The sequence below is a fragment of the Mus caroli genome, chromosome 2 (assembly GCF_900094665.2).
Source record: "Mus caroli chromosome 2, CAROLI_EIJ_v1.1, whole genome shotgun sequence".
NCBI classification, from domain to species: Eukaryota; Metazoa; Chordata; class Mammalia; order Rodentia; family Muridae; genus Mus; species Mus caroli.
Window position 1 is genome coordinate 132,707,826 of NC_034571.1, and position 20,023 is coordinate 132,727,848.

Here is a 20,023-nt window from a genome sequence, read left to right on the forward strand (position 1 = left end):
AGGCAGTCAAATTTCTGGGAGTTTGAGGCCAGCCTGATCTACAAAGTAAACTTCAGGAGAGCCAGCACTATACATAGACTCTCTCTCTCTCTCTCTCTCTCTCTCTCTCTCTCTCTCTCTCTCTCTCTCTCTCTCTCCTCTCTCTCCTCTCTCTCTTTCTCTATCCCCCTCCTCTCTCTCTATTGTCTTTTCAGTTGAAGCTAGTCTCTGTCACATTGACAGTTAAAGCTAATTAGAACAAAATATTGGGAATGGGCTTCACAAACTAGAATGAGGAGTAGGTGTCCCAGGACTGTAAATCCAGTTCTGAGGGATCTGTGACACCCATCCTGACCTCCATGAGCAGCAGGCACACACATGGTGCACAGACACACATATAGGCAAAACACTCATACACAAAGTCTAAAATAAAATTTGAAAATTAAAAAAAGAGAGAATTAAGTGTACCAGGAGTCTACTTAAGATGGCAATGACTATGGAGCGTGTAGTAATTAAACTAATTGAATTTTATATTTCAGCATGTGTCAGAGACATAATGTGTAGGGAGGTTTTTGACATTTGTAACTTCCTTTTCTTAATTTCATTAATATATGTCTTAGATGACTCGAGTGTCAACCCCCTTTCCCAATGCACCTTCAGTTGGAGAGAAGGTCTTTGAAGAGATGATTCAGATGAGTCATGTATGAAAGTTCCCAATTCAGTATGCCTGGTGTTCTAATGAGAAGAAGAGACACCAGGGTGCACAGGCACAGACAGAGAAGAGACATGTCAGAGTGTGGGGCTTTCAGTGCTGCAGGAACTTCTAGGGCAGAGTCTTCTATCAGAGCCTAGAGTGTTCTGTCCTTTATTTATTATCAGTTAAAACTATAGTGCAAGCTGCATATGCCTTAAGGCATTCCTGTCTGCCACTTTAATCTTTTAAACCTATGTTCGTTAACCTTGAGCTAAGCACATCTCCAATTATGTCTATTTTCTTTCTTTCTTAAATTGAGTCTTTAAACTGAGCTTGTTAAGGAATGGACCTACCCCTCAAAGAATACACAGTCTCTGTAATATGAATTCTGTATTTTTTCTTTCCCTTTTCTGCTTTAGAAATATTGCCTATTACTTCCTAGCCTGCTGTAGGAATCAAGCTCCATTTTTTTTCATGTCTTAGTTATACTTATTTTGGCTCTGCATTTGTGAAAATGCTAGCCCATCGTGTTAGCTTGCAAAGAATTAGTCAGAAAATGACCTACTATAAGCCATGGACAGAGCCTTCAAATGACACCAAACCTGCCAGCACCTTGGTTTTAGACTTTGGGTCCACTGAGCTACAAGGAAATGTTATTTCTGTTGTTTAAGTCACTCGCCTCATGGCATTTTGCTATGACAGCACTAGGAAACTGAGATGCTCACCTTCCCTTTAGGAATGGACACACCCAGATCAGAGCACAGGCTGCCTGCCAGAGGCGGAGGGACTGTGGTTTTCCTCTGCCTCTCTAGGTCTGCAGCCTAGTGCTCTGACTTTGTTAGACAGTTGGATGGCCCAGTCACGCACTTCTACAAGGCTTGCTTTTTGTGATTATAAGTAAGCAGTATGGTTGGGAAGCCTCCCTGTATGTGGTAGGTCCTGGACCTAGGTCACCTTTCTGTGGATGATGAAAGCACTGGTCATCTTTGGCTCATACTGCTGACCCTTCAATTGCCAACTTTCCTAAATAAGTATGTTCAAGAGTCACATACATGTAAATACATCCTTTGTAAAGACCCTTAGTTGTGCCTAGCTCTCTTGAGATGCCTGTGCGGACTCTTGACCTGTGCTGCCTCCATCCTATGTCTCACACCGAAGCTCCATCTTCTCCCTGAATACTTTGCCCTGCTCTTTCCTTCGCCTTTTGCTATATTCTCCCTTTTTTATGTTTAACCTCAGTCTCTAAAAGCTTAACCTTCAGATTATAAATAAATACGTTTTAAGTTACCTAGAAAACATACAGAAGGCAATAACTTATTTCACATCTCAAGTTACGTTTACATCATGAATTATGAAAAGTATCATTGAGAATAAAAGAACTGATGGACAAGCCAGGAGTCCTTGAGTCTGACCACGAGTCAGGTGTATTGACAAGGTGATGGAGGTAGAAACAGACGATTCTTTCCTACAGCAGCAAAGCTGGCTCACGCTGACTGCTGTGTCCTGCCCACTAACTGCAGTTGCATTCAACAAAGATCAACTTCAGCCTCTGACTTTTCAGGATACACATCAGGAGAACTCTTCACACTCACCCTTATGCATGCCAAGAAGACAGAATATTGTCAAAGGAGGGGGAATAATGATCTGTTATTAAAAATAACATTGCATCCAAGAAAGAATGACTCAGCACAGGGTTTAGCAGATAGGATTAACTCAGACACACTTAAGAACAATACTGCTGCAATAATATACTTGATTGTCTACTAGTCATTGTCATCAAATCCTATGACCCCCATGGGTACAAGAGCAGTGGGTAGACAGTGTTAACCATGCAAATAAAATACTAACTCTCTTCAAGCATAAATGAAATAAGGACTCTGGCTTGAGATATAATTTACTATCTAAAACTCTAAATCTAGCTAAAAGAAATATATTTTATAAAATAAATAAGAATCAAGCCAATATATAGTAGCAGGTGTTAATACTTACAAAGCAGTTAGTTCTAGACAGTCCCCAGTGCTTATATTTACTAATTTTTTTTTTTTTCTGTAAGAAGGACTGTTATCATTCTTTGTTAGTGCTGAGGTGAGGTTAGTGTTAGTGATGAGTCAGGTAACCTGACCAAGGTCACTCAGCTGCTAGTCAACTCTGGGCTACACTAGGAGCTAGTGTAGCCAGTTCCTTTAAAAGACACAAGGTTTGAAACTTTGTGGGCCACATGTCTGGGCATCCACAACAAGAGGAGTTGCCAGACTGAATTAGCCACCACTTTGCAAGAATGGAATAAACTCCTTTATGTGTAACCGTGTTGACCTGGAAAAGTCTTTCGGCAAACAGTAGGAGAGATAATAAGGAGTGCCTGTTAAGTACCGGAAGAAGCAGATGCAGAGAGTTGTATTTAAGAAGTCTTTTTCTCTCCTGTCCCCAGTGTGGAAGTTTGGGATTAATCATCTGGAGCAGGAGATTTGAGAACCCTGAGACCAAGCTCCCTTAAGTTGGGTGTTTCCTTCTCACCCTTCCTCACAAAGACATAAGATTAATTTATCCCTTTCTGGAAAAGACCAGCTGAGTGACCTCTAGGCGACACCACTTTGACCTGAGACATAGTTTTTGAGGCTGATGCTTTGAGATCAAGAAGGAAAAGAGGTCTTTCTAGTGAGTGATCTGAGAGAGACATTCATTTTTTCGCTCTCAGCCTCTCTACTCACTGCGAAGTGTCTCTGGACCTTCATCTGGAACAAGTTAGATTGAGCAGAGGAAGATACTGAGGCAGATTTGATAAAATACTTTTTGGGTACCCAAAAGGGCAACCTTGGAGCAATTGTCACCTCAGGACTGTCCCAAGTAAAGCAAGATGATCAGGGCTTTCTACTCCTAGTCTGATGGCAGTTGGCAGTGACTCCCAGGGGGCAGCCATCTATATGCAGCTGTCTGTCTGGGAACACTGTCTTATTTAGAACTGGAAACTAAAGGCTCTCTGGAATTATGAATATGTCCTTCATTGAAGGGGTGTTTTCCTGGCACTTTTCAGTGTCTGTTGGAAATATCAAAAAGTCAATAAAACAGAATGCAAAATTTTAGATTGCAGAAACAAGAAAAAGGAACACCTGAACTAGATTTATATAAGTTGTGAAAATACTCTCCTGAGAAAGATAACTAAAAGGAATGCTGCTTAATCCCGTGGGAGTCAGGAAGGAACACAAGAGCCTGTAGATCCAGGCTCCACCCCTCCAGCACTCAGACGGGCTATTGATTTACCCAGCTAACAACTTAATAAGGATAATTACTTTTTTTAGATTTAATTTTATCTCAGAAGAAAGAATTAGCTGTTCAAGTCACAGTGTTAAGGTGCTCTGGGGGAAAATGCGCCATTTTCAGACAAGTCACGGCTATGAGAGCATTGTGTTCAACATCACTCAACATTGCTCCAGTGTGCTCTAGAAGCCCAAGGCTTTATTACTTTTGCGTGTCACCTATAATGCAGCGTACTTCAAAGAAAATTCTGAGTTTGAACTCAGTTCTGAGACCATGTACTAACTCTGCACAGAGACAAGTTGATACAATTTAATTCATCAAGTATTTATTCATTCGGAGTATTTGGCAGACACAGTGCCAGGAACACATCTTGCTTTTAAGTAATGGGGATACAACTGCTCTTCATTATAGTTGAGAAGCTCTGGGTTAAAGAACAATTGGCAAGATGGAGAATGAGTCATTGTTGCTTTCAAAGTGTGGAAACCCATATGCATGTTCTAGAGACTTCAGCTGGATGCTGATCGTTTCCATTTCTACAATAGAAGCATTTTGAGGTGAGTTAGGCTAAGTCTTGTTTTTCTTTTTTGGTGTACTCGGAGGCCTGGGAAAATGCAGTTATTCAGAATACCTATAGCTCATTGCCAAGATGACATTTCATGCACAGAAATGTTAGGGTATAGACCGAATAGATCAGAATTCATCAAGGTTCACAGTGAACCAGTAATCATGCATAACCCCATGTTATTACTTCATTTCTAAAGCTTGTGAAGTTCAAATTTTCTTATTAGAGAAGATGTTACCTCAACAGCTTTCTTTCTTTCTTTTTCTTTTTTTTTAACTCCTGATGCCTGAGTAGTGTTTTTATTGCTATATGCAGTTATGGGGAACACAAAGTCATAAGGGTCAGTTTATGTGTTTGTAGGTGAACTGGTGCTGCTATGGTTATCTGCAGAATCCAAAACTTAACAGTGATATAATCTGTTATGTAGCTATTGCTGGCAGAATTTCACATTAGTGATATATATATATACCAGAGACCCTCTGCCTTCATCAGCCTGCCTATGAGTGCCTGTAGGCCTGTCTCTCCAAGAGGCCAGTGTGCCTGTCTCTATGTGTATATCAGTGCCTGCCTGTGTGTGATGGTGTGTGTCTGGGTATTCTATGCACTGGCTTTTTTTTCTGACTGAAAAGGCATGATATATATCTGTCTATGACTCCTTGCAGTCCCCTTAGCCTCGTTGTCTCCAGTGACCCTCTTTGTCTCTTGGAATCACCTCACACCCATTGAGTCACAGCAAAATGTAACCTCTTCTTGAGTTGTTCTAAAAGAACATTTCCTTTATGAAACGAGTCTGAGATTGCAGACTTAAGATTTCACAGAGCAGAAAGAGAGGCTGATGTATTCCAGGGATTAAAATCGCTTCTTTGGTCATTTGAGACATGGATGATTTAAAAACATGACGGGATCTCCCTGTTTTGGGGTTCGTTTGATTTAGTACAACCATCACCTTCCTGGCTCCTAACATTGCCCCGTACTTTTCTTACCTTCTCACAAGCAGGGAGGGCTCAGGAGGTGGGCGTGGCATCATACATCTGTAATGCTACTCAGGAGGTGAAGGCAGGAGGATGGAAAGGTCAAGATTATTCTCTCATCCTGCTGCATAGGGAGTTCTAGGCCAGCCTGGGATACCTGAGACCCCAACAAACAAACCAACAGAGTCTCATCAGCATGACTGTCTAAACACGTCCAGACAAGAATAACAGTAATAGACATGCTAATAAGAAAAGGGGAGAAAGCTCTATACAGAGAACTGCAGGCAACAAAGGTATGAAGAGAGCAGGAGAAAGAGTTTTCCACAGGGAACAACCCACCAATTGCTTATTTAATACCAACTGATCAGCCTTGAAAATGTATACAAGTAATGTTACATAGACTGAGCAGGTTGTGTTTATGTACCACACACCACACACCACCACCACCACCACCACCATCAACAACAACAACAATAACACTGCCACTTGAATTTTTAAAAAGAGGCCATGAATTTGAAAGAGAAGGTCTGGAGAAAGAAGAAAGAGATGAGAGGATTGATATTATAAATCTCAAAAATTAAAAGCACAAATAACTCGAGGAGCTTGAGGACGCTTATGGAAGAGTTGGGAGAAAGAGTGAGGGACCCAGAGAGGACAAGAACTCCACAGGAAGATGGACAGAGTCAACTAACCTGGACCCTTCGGAGCTCCCAGAGACCGAATCACTAACCCAAGAGTGAGCATAGGCTTGACCTAGGCCCCCTGCTCATATGTGGGCCTAGGTAACAGAAGTTTTCCAGGGAGACCTCTATCCAGGCTGGGTGGGAAGGCCCCAGCCAGGGAAGTGAGTGTAGGCAGGGAGACAGATGCAGCCTCTGCTATGCCTTCTGCCTTCGGGTCGCTTGGTAATTCCGAATCTGGGTTGGCGAAAAGCCAACAATCCAGTGAGGGGCAGGGCTTTTCGGGAGAGAAGATCTCTTCCCAAGTATTACAGCTCTTGGAACAAAAGGGTCAGACAAAGGACTAGCATTTCTTTAATTCCCTGCATGACTCTCCTATAGATGGTTCTGGCAGTGATTTAAGAGTTTGACAGCAAGCCCCTCACATTGGCTTGGGCTGAGAGTTTGGGGGAAACCTTATTTGCACATGAGAGGGCTTGGTGCTATTCCTAAGTGGCTGATAGCCACGCCTCTCCTGTGAGGGTGGTGGGGGCGGGAACTCAGACAGGAGCCAGGGTCCCAGGAGACATGAGAGAACTCCTTCCATTCCATGTAAGTGAATTATCACTACGGGGTCCCAGGGTTCAAGATGTAGCCTCAACTGGAAATCAGGCTGTCTGCAGGTAGCCCATTGCCCCACACTCATATGTAACAGATGAGCAGCTTGGTCTTCACTTAGGCCCCCAACCAACAGCAGGGGCTGCTCCTGAGCCTGTATCCCATACCCCTAAACGACAGCCTTGTCTGACCTCAGTGGGAGAGGGTGTGCTCCCACTGAGTCCTGCATTGACTGTAGAGGTGTTGACACACAGAGAGGAACTTCCCTTAAGAAAGGGAAGGGGGACCGGGCAGTGGTGGCACACACCTTTAATCCCTGCACTTGGAAGGCAGAGGCAGGTGGATTTCTGAGTTCGAGGCCAGCCTGGTCTACAGAGTGAGTTCCAGGACAACCAGGGTTGCACAGAGAAACCCTGTCTCAAGAAAAGAAAGAAGGGGAGGGAAAGAGAGAGAGAGAGAGAGAGAGAGAGAGAGAGAGAGAGAGAGAGAGAGAGAGAGAGAGAGAGAGAGTCAGAGAGAGAGAGTCTATGTATAGTTCTGGCTCTCCTGAAGTTTACTCTGCACATCAGGCTGGCCTCAAACTTTCAGAAATTTGCCTGCCTTTGCCTTCTGAGTGCTAGAATTAAAGGCATGCATCACCACACCCAGGGACTCAGAATTATCTTGATTTCCTTGATAGATGGAGGAGGATCCAGACTACTCTGGGTGGTACCACTCTCTGGACAGGTGNTCCTCAGCTATATAAGAAAGCTAGCTAAAATCTGGAAAGATGATCCAGNAGTTAAGAGCACTTGTTCTTGCAAAGCACCCAGAAGACCCAGGTTCAATTCCCAGCACCTACATAGTGGCTCACAATCATCTTATACTCCTGTTCTAAAGGACCTGACACCCTCTTCAGACTTCTACAGACACCAAGCATACACATACAGCCACACACAGAGGCAAGACAGTTATATACATAAAATAAAAACACATAAAACCTAAAACAAAGGAAGGTTAACTACGTATGAGAGAAAGAAAGAGAAGGGGGAGAAACTTGCATGAGGGGGTACTGGAAGAGCTGATACTGGATTGTAAAGGGAATAAGATAAATTTTGTGGGGCGGGAGGGGATTAGAAGCAGATGTTTGCCCACTTTCTATCCATAAATGCTTATTAAAACAGCTTCACAAAGACATGCATGCGGCTCACATATTTCAGCAAATAAAATCTTTGCAACTTCATCACATTTAGACTTCTGGCTGGCTGATCTGGTAAATACTATTCTGGAGATTTATAGTGTACTTCTGTGAGTTTTTGGCTCTAAATTTGGCCCTGTCCCACCAACTTCTGCAACGAGAGATTGGGCAAAAGAGTATAAGACAATGAATTAGTTTGTATAGTAAAGAGTTTGAACTAACAGTTCAAAATGGCCACAGTTCATTGTTTGCTTTTTTTCCTTTGTTTTGTGGGGTTAGGGGATTGAATCCAAAGCCTTGAGTAGTAAGAACCTTCTCTCCTACTGAGCCACACTGCCCTTTATGGTAAAATTTATAGGTATAAATCTTTTTTTTTTTTATACATTTAATTCTTTAGTGAATGTGCCCCTAGTGCTCTTACATACTAAAGTGCATATATGGAGATCCAAGAACTTCTTAGAAGTCTATTTTCATCTTTGATCGCATGGGTTCCAGGGATTCAACTCAGGTTGCCAGTGCCTTTAAAACCATCTCACTATCTCACTGACACAACTCTTAAATGTAAAATCAACAATTGTGTGGAGGCTAGAGCTATAGCTTGATGGTAGAGTACTGCTTCAAATGTTTCGTGATTGATCTCCAGCACTGGAAGCAAACAAACTTCGAAGATGTAAGGAGTAGAGAATAGAGGCTTGATGGCCAACTAGTGTGTCATCTTGCCTTGACTACAGTCCCCAGCTCTTCAAATACTATCCTAGTTGTTACTGTGAAGACATTTTGTAGATGTGTCTAAAACCAGTATCAAAAAGGATCATCTGGGTTGGTCTGATTTAATACATTTCGGTACCTTAAGTGTGAGACCAAGGCTTTCCTAATGAAAACCAGAAACGGGATGGAGATATGGTTCAATGGTTAAGAGTGTAGACCGCTCTTAAACTGTATGCCAGTTTAGTTTCCAGGACCTACTAGGTAGGTCATAACCACCTATATAACTCCAGCTCCAGGGAATTCAATGTTTCTGACATCTGTGGGCACCTGTACTCAGACACATACATAAACACTTAATTTAAAAAATATTTTAAAATATTTTAAAAGGAAAGAAAAGCATCAAGACACCAATCCCAAACTAACTAACTAACTAACATAGCCATTGGACTGGGACAAGCATGCCAGACCCTAGTCTTGAGGACTTTAAGTGTCCCAGGATAGCTCTGAATGCAAGCCAACACATTTGTAGATGACTGTCACATTACATCAGAAGGTTAAACATGCCTGCTAGCCAATGCCTTTCGTTTATGTCTACAGGTTCCAGTTTGCTTTTCATGACTGTCTCCTCTATAGAGCTAGCTGGCTTACCCAGCTAGCTCCCATAGTCATGCGAAGGAACTCTTTACAATAAATCCTTTGGTACATGTCTGTGTTTCCTACTGATGTTTTTCCTGGTTGATGCCTGACTGTGTTGCTTAGTCCTTTCTGACACACAGGGTAGTCTTTCCTTTCCCTTTTGCCTTTCATCCTTTCTCCCCCAGCCTCTTCCCCACCCCAACTTTCCTTTTTTCTCTTCTTCTCTTGAGACAAAATTTCTATATGTAGCCCAGATTGACCTTAACTCCTGGTCTTACTGCCTCAAGCCATCTGAGGTCTTGGATGACAAGTATGGGCCACTTGGACCACACAGCTGGCTTGGCTTAGTACTCTTAAGTGAGAAGAACATTTAATTTACTATGAATATGTTATGCTTTGTTAGTGCGATCTGGTGTCAGCAACAGTAAGAGTGTGTTCTGCTGGATTTGGGATACCACAGTTATTAAATCCAACTCCACCCACCATAAATTTACACTGACCAACAGGAGATGTCAAACGATTAAGATTATTGTGGGTTCCATGTAAGGTAAGAACTTTATAAGAAAGGAGTGTATAAAAGAGTAACCAAGACCTTGTATGACCCAATGGCTTATCTTAGATACTCAGGTGTTCATGTCATCTTCTCGGAACACCAACCAAAGACGTGAGACTAGATGACCTCTGTCATTTCACTTTTAGTATATCATGTGCCAATGGAAACCTTCATCCTTCTAGTTCATGTGCAATTTGCTTGCCTGAAAAGCCAGCATTCTGCATGCCCCCTGATTCTCATGAACTTCTTTCTACAGTTTCTATTTAGGTTAGGTCAAAAGATGACCACAGGGAATATGAACAGTAGGCAGATAATGACATAAGGGTATTTACTCCTGACTTGTCAATCTGTGTCTCTGTAGCTTGGCTTTGTCTCTTGATCTAGGGTCACAGTTCCATCACAGAACCTTCTCGATGAACCTCTTGCTTGCTTTCTCAATTCCAGGAGTCATGACTGTCCTGAGGTCCCTGGGAGCCTTGAGATGTGGTAATGTTATTCCTGTTACTAGTCTGTCAGAGATTTATGCTTACACTCTATCCTGTGTTTAAACCCTTAGAAAAGGCCCCTGTTTTCAACTTTTCTCAACTGACTCTGTTGAAAAGTGCTGTTTTCAGGTTCCATCTGGAACATTCTTTCAGCTGAGCAGCAAACCAGACTTTTGTGGGTAAATATGGGGCAAAATACTGTTGACATTAAGATTTGGGGGATTTAAATGGCTTTGTTAAAGTAGGACTTTCAGAAGAAGCCCAGTCTGGGGTCAATAAGAAACCTTCTAGCCTCTAAGTGGATAGCTTCCTCTGGAATCCACTGCTCTTGGTTTCTGCCTATTCCTATTATTAGCAGTGGCTGATTTTCTGTATCTTCTTCTAGCAGAAGGATACATTCCTCATTTCTGTAAAGCTTATGAAGGGATAGTACAGCTTATAAAATGAGGTCCCCCCTCCCGGAGCTCCCGGGGACTGGACCACCAACCAAAGAGTACACATGGAGGGACCCATGGCTCTGGCTGCATATGTGGCAGAGGATGGCCTTGTTGGACATCAGTGGGAGGGGTGGCCCTTGGGCCTGAGGGTGTTTGATGCCCCAGTGTAGAGGAATGTCACAGAAGGCAGACAGGAGTGGGTAGATGGGTGGGGGAGCACCCTCATAGAGGCAGGGTGATGGGATAGGGGGTTTCTGAAGGGGAGTCCTGGAAAGGGGAAAACATTTGAAATGTAAATAAAGAAAATATCCAATAAAAAATAGTAAAAAATAAAAATAATAATAAAATGAGGTCTCTCATGTGCACTTGGCACCAGTGGTTTGAGTAGGCACCAGGAATGAATGTATGCTGGTGGTCTGGAGGACAATGATACGTCTCTGAAATCAAGTCTGACTTCTCAAAACATGAATCTTTACGTCTACTGCATCCACAGTGGCTGATGCTGGGAGAATAAAAGTATTTTCCATTATTTGTTCTCCTTCAAAACTTTCAAGTATATTTTGGTGCTTAGCAAATTATGCAATGTTTATCATATAGTTCTGTGTCTCCTCAAAATCATTAGAGAAGCATGTGAATAAAAAACCATTTTTTTTTTCAGGGAATGCCTGACTTCATAACCCAGCCTCACCTCAAACATTCAATTCTCTAGCTAAGCACTCAGAGCCAGAAAGGTGCTTCCACATTGCAACTCATTATCAAAGGAAGTCAGGGCAGGAACCTGAGGGCCCGAAGGCCACGCAGGAGTGCTGCTTACTGCCTTGCTACATATGGCTTGCTCAGCTTGTTTTTTTATGGAACCCAGGACCACCAGCCCAGGAATAACACCACCTCTAATTGGTTGGTATCAATCACTGATGAATATGTGGTTCTACAGGCTTGCCTATAGCCTGATCTTATGGACGCATTTTCTTGAGTTTTCCTTCTGTCAGATAACTTTAGCTCCTGTTAAGCTGACATAAAATTATCCAGTATTACCTTCCAATGTAGGCTGAAGCCCAAAGGTTCTCTAGAAATCCCCCAGGCCATGGAGCCTGCTGAGGCATCCAGGATCATGGACTGAGTATCCCCACATTCCCAGCCTCTCCAGGGTAAAAAAAAAAAAAAAAAAAAAGCCATTGTTCCATACCCAGACCAGTGGTGTAAGTTAATTGAATAAATATGCTATCAATCTGTATTCACCCTATTGGTTCTGTTCCTGTAGAGAGCTTTAACTAACACAGTTGCATAAGTGTCTTGGTTTCCTATTTCATAAGAAAGCCCCTGTTGGGAGAACTCATGTGTAGTGGGATGGGGATGGTGTATATTAGGAGGGCCAATACAGGCTAAGTAAAAGGCAGACCATATTTCTCCATTAAAAACTGACAGATAAATATTGCAATGCATATGACATATTTTAAATAAGTGTAGACATGTACACATTTTTTATAGTATCACTGAAAACTGATATTCTTATAACTTCCTCCTCTATATTGGCTGCCAAGTATCTATTTAAATAACATGTTTACAGAATAGAAGTTTATATATATATATATATAACAAAATATATATATATATATATATATATATATATATATATATATATATATATATATGTATCTATTATACAGAACTGTGCATTGGGCTTAAATAAAATGTTGAAAATAATTTTTAAACTTTATGCTGGAGGTTATATGAAAGTTGGAATGTGAGCATGTTGGGAAGATGTTCAAGAGGGAGTAGGAGAGGGATAATAGAGGATATAGTAGGGTAAATATAATCAAATCAAAATCCTTTACACACACACACACACCACATGACATTGCCAAAGGATAAAAATTTTTAAATGATAGAAATTTTTAAAATTTAAAAAATTTAACACCACTTAAACTTTGCACACAAACTCTACAGAGATCATATTTTTCTAGAATCTTCTTTTCTGTTAAGAAGTCAACTACAAAGCATGTGTGCTTTTGCTAGGAAGACTTACGTTACCAGCACAGAACAAAACAGGCATTATATTCATTTTGATTTCCTTTGGCACAAGAGGGTTTCTGTTAGCAGTGTAACTGATAAGGACCTGTATAATTTTAGAGATTTTTCTCCCATGAAATGTAATTACCTGTTATCATTATCCTGAATTCTTAGTTAAAGCTCCAGAGTAGGAGCTGACAGAACATGACACTGTTGTGTGTATAAATATTTATAACCATACCCTGTGCTTTCTCAGAAGCAGCCCTAAAATGTCATTTGTGGTTAGTCAGTTCTTTTAGTGTCAAGTGTGAGAACATTCTACTCACAGTAGTTTTGATTTCTCTTCAGGAGATTCTTATTTTGAATTCCTTTTATTTTTAACTTATGTTGATGCTTCTTTTTTTCTAAAGGATTTTCTCTTTTATTGGTTATTTTATTTGCATTTCCTTGTTCCAGTAGATACAATAAAAATTGCTTGACTTTGCTCACTGATACCTACAAAAAAAAAAAAGGATTTCTGTTCATTTCACTCATGTGTGACTTTAAAAGGAAACAGGAAGGTTTAAAATTTCCCATTTCTAAAACAAACACAAGTTTAGTGCAAGTGCAACCCCACCTGTTGCTTTTTGAATATCAAAATGACGTATGGATGACATATGGCTTACTGCACTTAAAGAACCCATAGTGTATGAAAGGAACCCTTTCAAATCTGTTATATTATTATCTGAACTATGGAGCCAAATACTAAAAGCTAAATGTTATAAATAAAGTAGAAGGCGAATTTAACCAGTTTACTCTTCCCCTGCTAAGTTGTCATGGTGATATCAATTGTGTGAGCTTAAATAAGTGGAGAAGATTCTGCCTCACATGTTACAACAAATATATAAGGAACTGTCACAACCTTTAAAAAATGTAAAAGAGATCTTTCCTTGGTATATGTTTTAGAAATTACCTAATTAACCTACTTGAATTAAAGCTATAAGTTTTTAAAGTGTGTGTACATGCAGTTTGTTTTGAATTGTTCAAAAATAATAAAGATTGAAAAAAGAATTTTAAAAGCTTATGAAGAAAAATCTATTAATATCTTTTCCAGAACAAGTGACCTGAGACAGGTATAAACTTCTCTTGTCGGTTAGTACTTCTACAAAGGGTCAAGTTATTCTTTTGATTCTTTTTCTCTGTTACTGAAGTTTAAATTCCTGCTTTCTGAAATGTTTAACCCCAGGGCACAGAGGCAAGTCTCCATGCAAGCTTACCCCGTCCAATATAATAGTTTTTATTAATTTTTTTTTGGAATTTTGTACAATGTACCCTAATCACACTTGCTTCCCAGTCCGCCCAGGGCCATCCCTTCCACCCCTTAGTCCCACTAACCCGCCCTGCCCATCACCTCCACTCCCCTAGCCACACCCCCTTCCACCCTCTAGCCACCTCACACCCAGCCAAAAGTCTCCCAAAACAACAACCACAAAAACAAAACAAAACAAAACAAAACAACCCACCAGGTCCAATTTGTGTTGCCCATATACTCATTGCAGCATGGTCAAACTCCCAGTGGCCAGCTTCTTAAAGAAAACTGAGTCCCCACCCACTACCCCCAATCCTTGCCTGGAGCCTTCAACCATGAAAAGTCTCAGCATCTTTATCACAGTTTTTCAGAACTCTCTTTTCAACAGTTTCTCCTCCCTCCCTCCCTCCCTCCCTCCCTCCCTCCTTCCCTCCCTCCCTGCCTTTCCTTGGCAGGGGTGAAATATGGGGGTGGAGAGATTGTCATAGAAACCTTCAACCTCTCTCATTCTCAGTTACTATTCTATGGTCATCCATACCACTGGAAAAGAAGTTTGCTTGCCCAGACTAGCCAGCAGCAGCTCAACTCATGAATATCAACCTGATCCCCTGTGGCAGCATGGATCACTGATATCTACATGGCTTCTGGAGGCAGCACAGACAAAGAACATTAACAGAGCCTCTGGCAGCATGTAACACAGAAGTCCATCGTGGAAACTTAATCCAGAAAATTGACTATTCTTCATCTTGGATATTTTACTGTTGCTCAGAGGCAGGCAGCATGCCCAGGCACAAAAGCTTTTTTAAAAGACAGCTGGTTAGGCTGGGAATGTAGCTCAGTTGGTAGAGCGCTGGCCTAACATGCTCAAAGCCTTAGGCTTGATCCCAAGCTCCACACTAACTGGGGCTTTAGGGTGTATACCTATAATCCCAGTAGGAGATGATCCCAAGGTCATCTCTCACTACACAGTGAGTTTTCAGCAAGGCTAGGCTAGGCTATGTGAGAGAGATCCTTTTCCCAAACCAACACAATGTATAATTAACTTAACCACTTTTCTTAGTTAGGGTTTTACTGCTGGGAACAGAAAACCATGACCAAGGCAATTCTTCTAAGGACAACATTTAATTGGAGTTGGTTTACAGATTCAGAGGTTCAGTCTATGATCATCAGAATGGGAGCATGGCAGTGTCCAAGCAGGCATGGGGTAGAAGGAGCTGAAAGCTCTTCATCTTCATCTGAAGGCATCTAGGATGAGGGTCTTAAAGCCCACACCCATAGTGAAACATTTCTTCTAACAGAACCACATCTACAAATAGTGCCACTCCCTGGGCCAAGCACACACAAACTCACATTCCATTGTCTGGCCTCCATAGGCTTGTTCAAACAAATGAGTCTGGGAACCAAAACAGCACAAAAAGAGTCTTTATGCCATACATTGAAATTCCTCTCCACTGAAACCTCTTTGTCCAGGTCTGTACAGTTCAAATCACTCTAAGCAACAAAGTCCTCCATATTTCTACTAGGATGCCCCATTAAGACCCACTTAAAGCATTCCACTGCTTTTCAAATCCAAAGTCTCCAAATCTACATTCTTTCAACCAAAAGCATGTTCAGGCCTATCACAGCAATACCCCAGTCCCCAGTACCAACTTCTGTCTTAGGGTTTTATTTCTGTGAACAGACACCATGACCAACTCTTATAAGGACAATGTTTAATTGGGGTTGGATTACAGGTTCAGAGGTTCAGTCTATTATCATCAAGATGGGAGCATGACTGTCCAGGCAGGCATGATGCAGGAGGAGCTGAGAGTTCTACGTCTTCATCTGAAGGCCACCAGGAAGAGATTGGGCTCCACATAGCTATTAAAGCCCATGCCCACAGTGACACACCTAATACAACAAGGCCATGCCTATTTCAACAAGGCCATACTTCCAAATAGTTCCACTTCCTGGGCCAAGCATTTACAAACCATCACACCACTTAATGTGTTCATTTTTAAAAAATATTCACCAAACTTGTGCCACAGTCAGTTTTAGAACATTTTATCACCTCAAGAAGAAACCACAAATTCTTTAGCTGTCACCCATCTTATTTTCAAATCTTTCCTGTTAGTCCTCACTACTAATCTGTGTTCTGTCCCTGTAGTTTTCACATTGTGATTCTTCATATGCACATTGTCATATAATGACATGTTTGCTTTCTCGTGTGACTAGCTGTTTCCTTGTAGGATGATTCTTTTAAAAACTAATCTTCATTGTAGCTTATACCAGCATTTCATTCCTTTTATGGTCAAATAATAAACTATATATGGATATATCTAATTTTCTATTGCTGTGATAGAAAATACTTGGGCTTGAGGGAGAAAGGAAGGGGCTGTTTATTTTGGCTTGTGCTCCAGGGTGTAGCTCATCGTGGTAGAAAAGTTATGGTGTCAGAATCTTGAGGAGACAGCTGCTTACACATTGCATCCCCAGTCAGGAGACATAAATGCTTGGGCTCAGTTCATTTTTTTCTTTTTTTGTTCAGTCTGGAGACCCAGCCTACAGGATAGCGCTGCCCATGCTCAGTGCGAGTCCTTTTAGTAGTTATTTTTCTATTGCTGTGCTAAAACACTGTGACCAAGTCAACTTACTGAAGGAAGGATTTATTTGGGCTTACTGTTCCAGAGAAATAAAGATCTGTCACAGTGGGGCACTTGTCAGCAAGCAGCAGGTATGGTGTCTGGAGCAAGTCAGAGCATATGTGGGATATTCTCATTCTAATTGCCACCAGCTCTGTCACCTCAACTCTCTATTTCGTCTCATCAAGAAATATCCCTACAGCCTGTTGAGAAGCTAATCACACCCCTCACAGATGTGCTCAGGGCTTGTCTACTGGGTGATTGCAGATCCTATGAAAGTGGTAGATAATATGAACCATCACAACAGATAAACCACATTATATTTTTCCATTTATCCAATGATAGATTCTGGATTGTTCTCACCTATGGGATATTATAAACAGTGCAAAACAGTGTTATGATCTGTGTACAAGTTTCTATGAGGACAGGTAAGAATTCCGAAGTGTTTTTTGTTTGTTTGTTTGTTTGTTTGTTTTGGTAGGGTAGATAGGTAGATAGATTCAGAAAATAGATATAAACTACCCAGTTAAATCTGAACTTCATATAAGTAAGAGCTGAAGGTTTGAGGGTTTTGTTTGTTTGTTTGTTTTTTTAAGTGGGTCTCAAATATTGGACATGAATAAATTAAATTACAATATTTACCATGTCAAAATCAACAAGATTATGCTTAGGTCAATGAAAATTTTACTGTGTGCTATAATTGAGGGACCCAGGTACACAGGTTCTCTGTCAACATTAAGATGTGGACCTCAGGGTTTACTTAAGCTTCATAAATATCTAGCAGACCAAAAGGGATGAAGCAGAGAGTGCCAGATGCTCAAAAGGTGTTGTTCATTGCATTCTCTCTCTCTCTCTCTTGTGTATGTGTGTGTGTGTGTGTGTGTGTGTGTGTGTGTGTATGTGTATGTGTATGTGTATGTGTATGTGTATGTGTATGTGTAGTGGGGAGCACAACCTGAGAGAGTTGTTCTCTTTCCACCATTAGATGTGTGGTCTAGGGATTGAACTCAGGTTCCAGGATCAGGCCAGTGACTTTCTATCCTGAGCAATACTGCCAGCTGGAATGCTGTAATACTTCCTAGATTGTGCTGGGATATCTGATCATCAGCTGAGAATCAAGTGAAGCTGCAGAGTCCAGACTAGGTGACACCCTTCCCAGGCCCCAGATTTCCCTGCCTCAATATGATAATCTCATGATGCCAAAGCACACAGGAAGCTCATTAAAGTTAACGTTCGCACTTCCCAGTACCAAGATAACACTTCCTAGTCTCTTACATTTTAATTAAATAGAAAGTGGCAGAAAGTACTATGGATGACTTTCAGGTCTGACCTAATACCAAAAAAAAAAAAAAAAAAAAGAAAAAGGAAGAGAGAAAAAAAAGAAGGGAGAGATTGCCACATAATTAACATTTTTGGTGAAAAGTTTGACACCAAGAGAACATTGCTTTTATTCTAAGATACTTTATACTTACTATAAGATTATTTTCAATTATGAATGTTAAAATAGCAACAAACCAGGCTTAGGGCCTGGGTGTATGACCATGAATGACCTTAATATTCTCTTAACTATCTTTTGGGACTCTTACAAACAAAGTTATTAACATTTGTTTATAATGAAAATACCCTAATTTTCTGTATCCCCATGATCTAGAATTTACTTTATTAGCTATAATCTTCCCCTATTGTACCCCAGAAACCATCCCATGATCTCAATTCATTTCCTTAGCAACCTTTGAAGGTGATTTCAGAACCCACAAAAATCATGCCTGCATATGTATATGTGTGTATATGTGTATATATGTGTGTGTGTGTGTGTGTATATATATATATATATATATATATATATATATATACTGTAAAGACAACAATGTTGATTCTCCCTTAAGAAGCCCATACCCATAAGTAGCTCCAGGTTGCACCTTTAGGTTGCATCTTTTTTTCCTTAGTGTCTATTAACTCTTCTGTATAAATCTGTGTTTAAAAATCTCCTAATAGGGCCTGAGAGATGGCTCAGTGGTTTTTGACTGCTCTTCCAGAGGTCCTGAGTTCAATTTCCAGCAACCACATGGTGGCTCACAACCATCTGGAATGGGCTCTGATGCCCTCTTCTGGTGTGTTTGAAGGCAGCTACCGTGTACTCATACACATAAAATGAAGAAATGAATCTTTTTTTTTTTTTTTTTTTTAATTTCCTAACAAGTTGTAACTTGGCTTCATCCTGGCTCATCTTGAAATTGCTTTCTGGTGTGAAGGAACTGTGGCTTCCTGAGTGGAAGTCTCTCAGTAGAAGTCCTCAGGTTGCTACATGGGGCTGTGCTCTCTTCCTGAAGACCTGCCACTAACAGGCAATATGCCACACTGTGCTACTCAAAGGATGGCGCTTAAAACATCAATGTAAAAGTCCTCGGTGCCAGGCAGTGACAGTGCACATCTTTAATCCCAGCACTCAGGAGGAGACCGAGGTAGGTCGATCTCTGAGTTCGTGGCCAGTATTGGTCTACAGAGTGAGTTCCAGGATAGCCAGAGCCACAGAGAAAAACCCTGTCTTGACAAACAACAAAACAAAACTAAGAAAGTACTAACATCTAGCTCAAGAGGCAGTGCAAGCTTGACTAATGCCTGTTAATGTATCTGATGGTCTGACTCCTCCACCTCCTTTTGCTACAGTGTTTTCTGAGTGGTTTTGTCTTGCTCCTTCAAAGCACTTAACACAGCCAGCTGTGACAGGTATCAGAGAACCTTTCAACGACTCTCAAAGACATCAAAACATGGAGATACACCTGTGTGTGTGGAGGGAAGGGGCTCTACCTTCAAAACATTATTTTCTGGTTGACAAGATAACAGCCAGCTGATAAAATGAGGTTTTAAAAGTTAGTGTTATTGGCTCTAGGGACTGAGTCTAGGGACATACTTTCCTGTGAGTAACCCTGTAAGAACCCTCTTATTGAAGGAGAGTTCTGACAGAGACAGAGTCAGGAACACGAAGATGTGCCAGGAAGACAGTACAGCTGAGGCAGAAGAGTGACAGTTGAGGAGTGGTGGCCAAAGAGCCACAGGGGCAGCTCCAAAGCCAGGGCCAGGGTTCTGAATGGTGTCCCATGTGAATGGGAGGCCTGGGGAGAGATGTGAGCCCAGGAGTGATTGTCACTGAGTACTTCAGTTCCAAAAAACTAAGGCCAGGCCTGATGGTGATGATGCTTCCCTTTAATTTCAGCACTTGGGAGGTTTTAGGCTTTCTGATCTGTGTGAGTTTGAGGCCAGGGTTTAGAACAGGGAGGGATATGGAGAGAGAGAAAGGAGAGACGGAGAGACAGAGAGAGAGAGAGAGACAGAGAGAGAGAGAGAGAGAGAGAGAGAGAGAGAGAGAGAG

The 20,023-nt window shown here is 41.3% G+C and overlaps 1 protein-coding gene across 3 annotated transcripts in view; it reads right to left on the bottom strand.

Annotated features, from left to right (window-relative positions):
• Window positions 1–20,023, bottom strand: part of Sel1l2 (SEL1L2 adaptor subunit of ERAD E3 ligase) — a 154,923-nt gene that overhangs the window by 62,900 nt on the left and 72,000 nt on the right. For all 3 annotated transcript variants that reach the window (XM_021150051.1, XM_021150056.1, XM_021150042.1), the window contains exon 3: window positions 13,071–13,239. In XM_021150051.1, coding sequence (XP_021005710.1) covers window positions 13,071–13,239 — 169 coding nt within the window. The remainder of the gene's footprint in view (window positions 1–13,070; window positions 13,240–20,023) is intronic.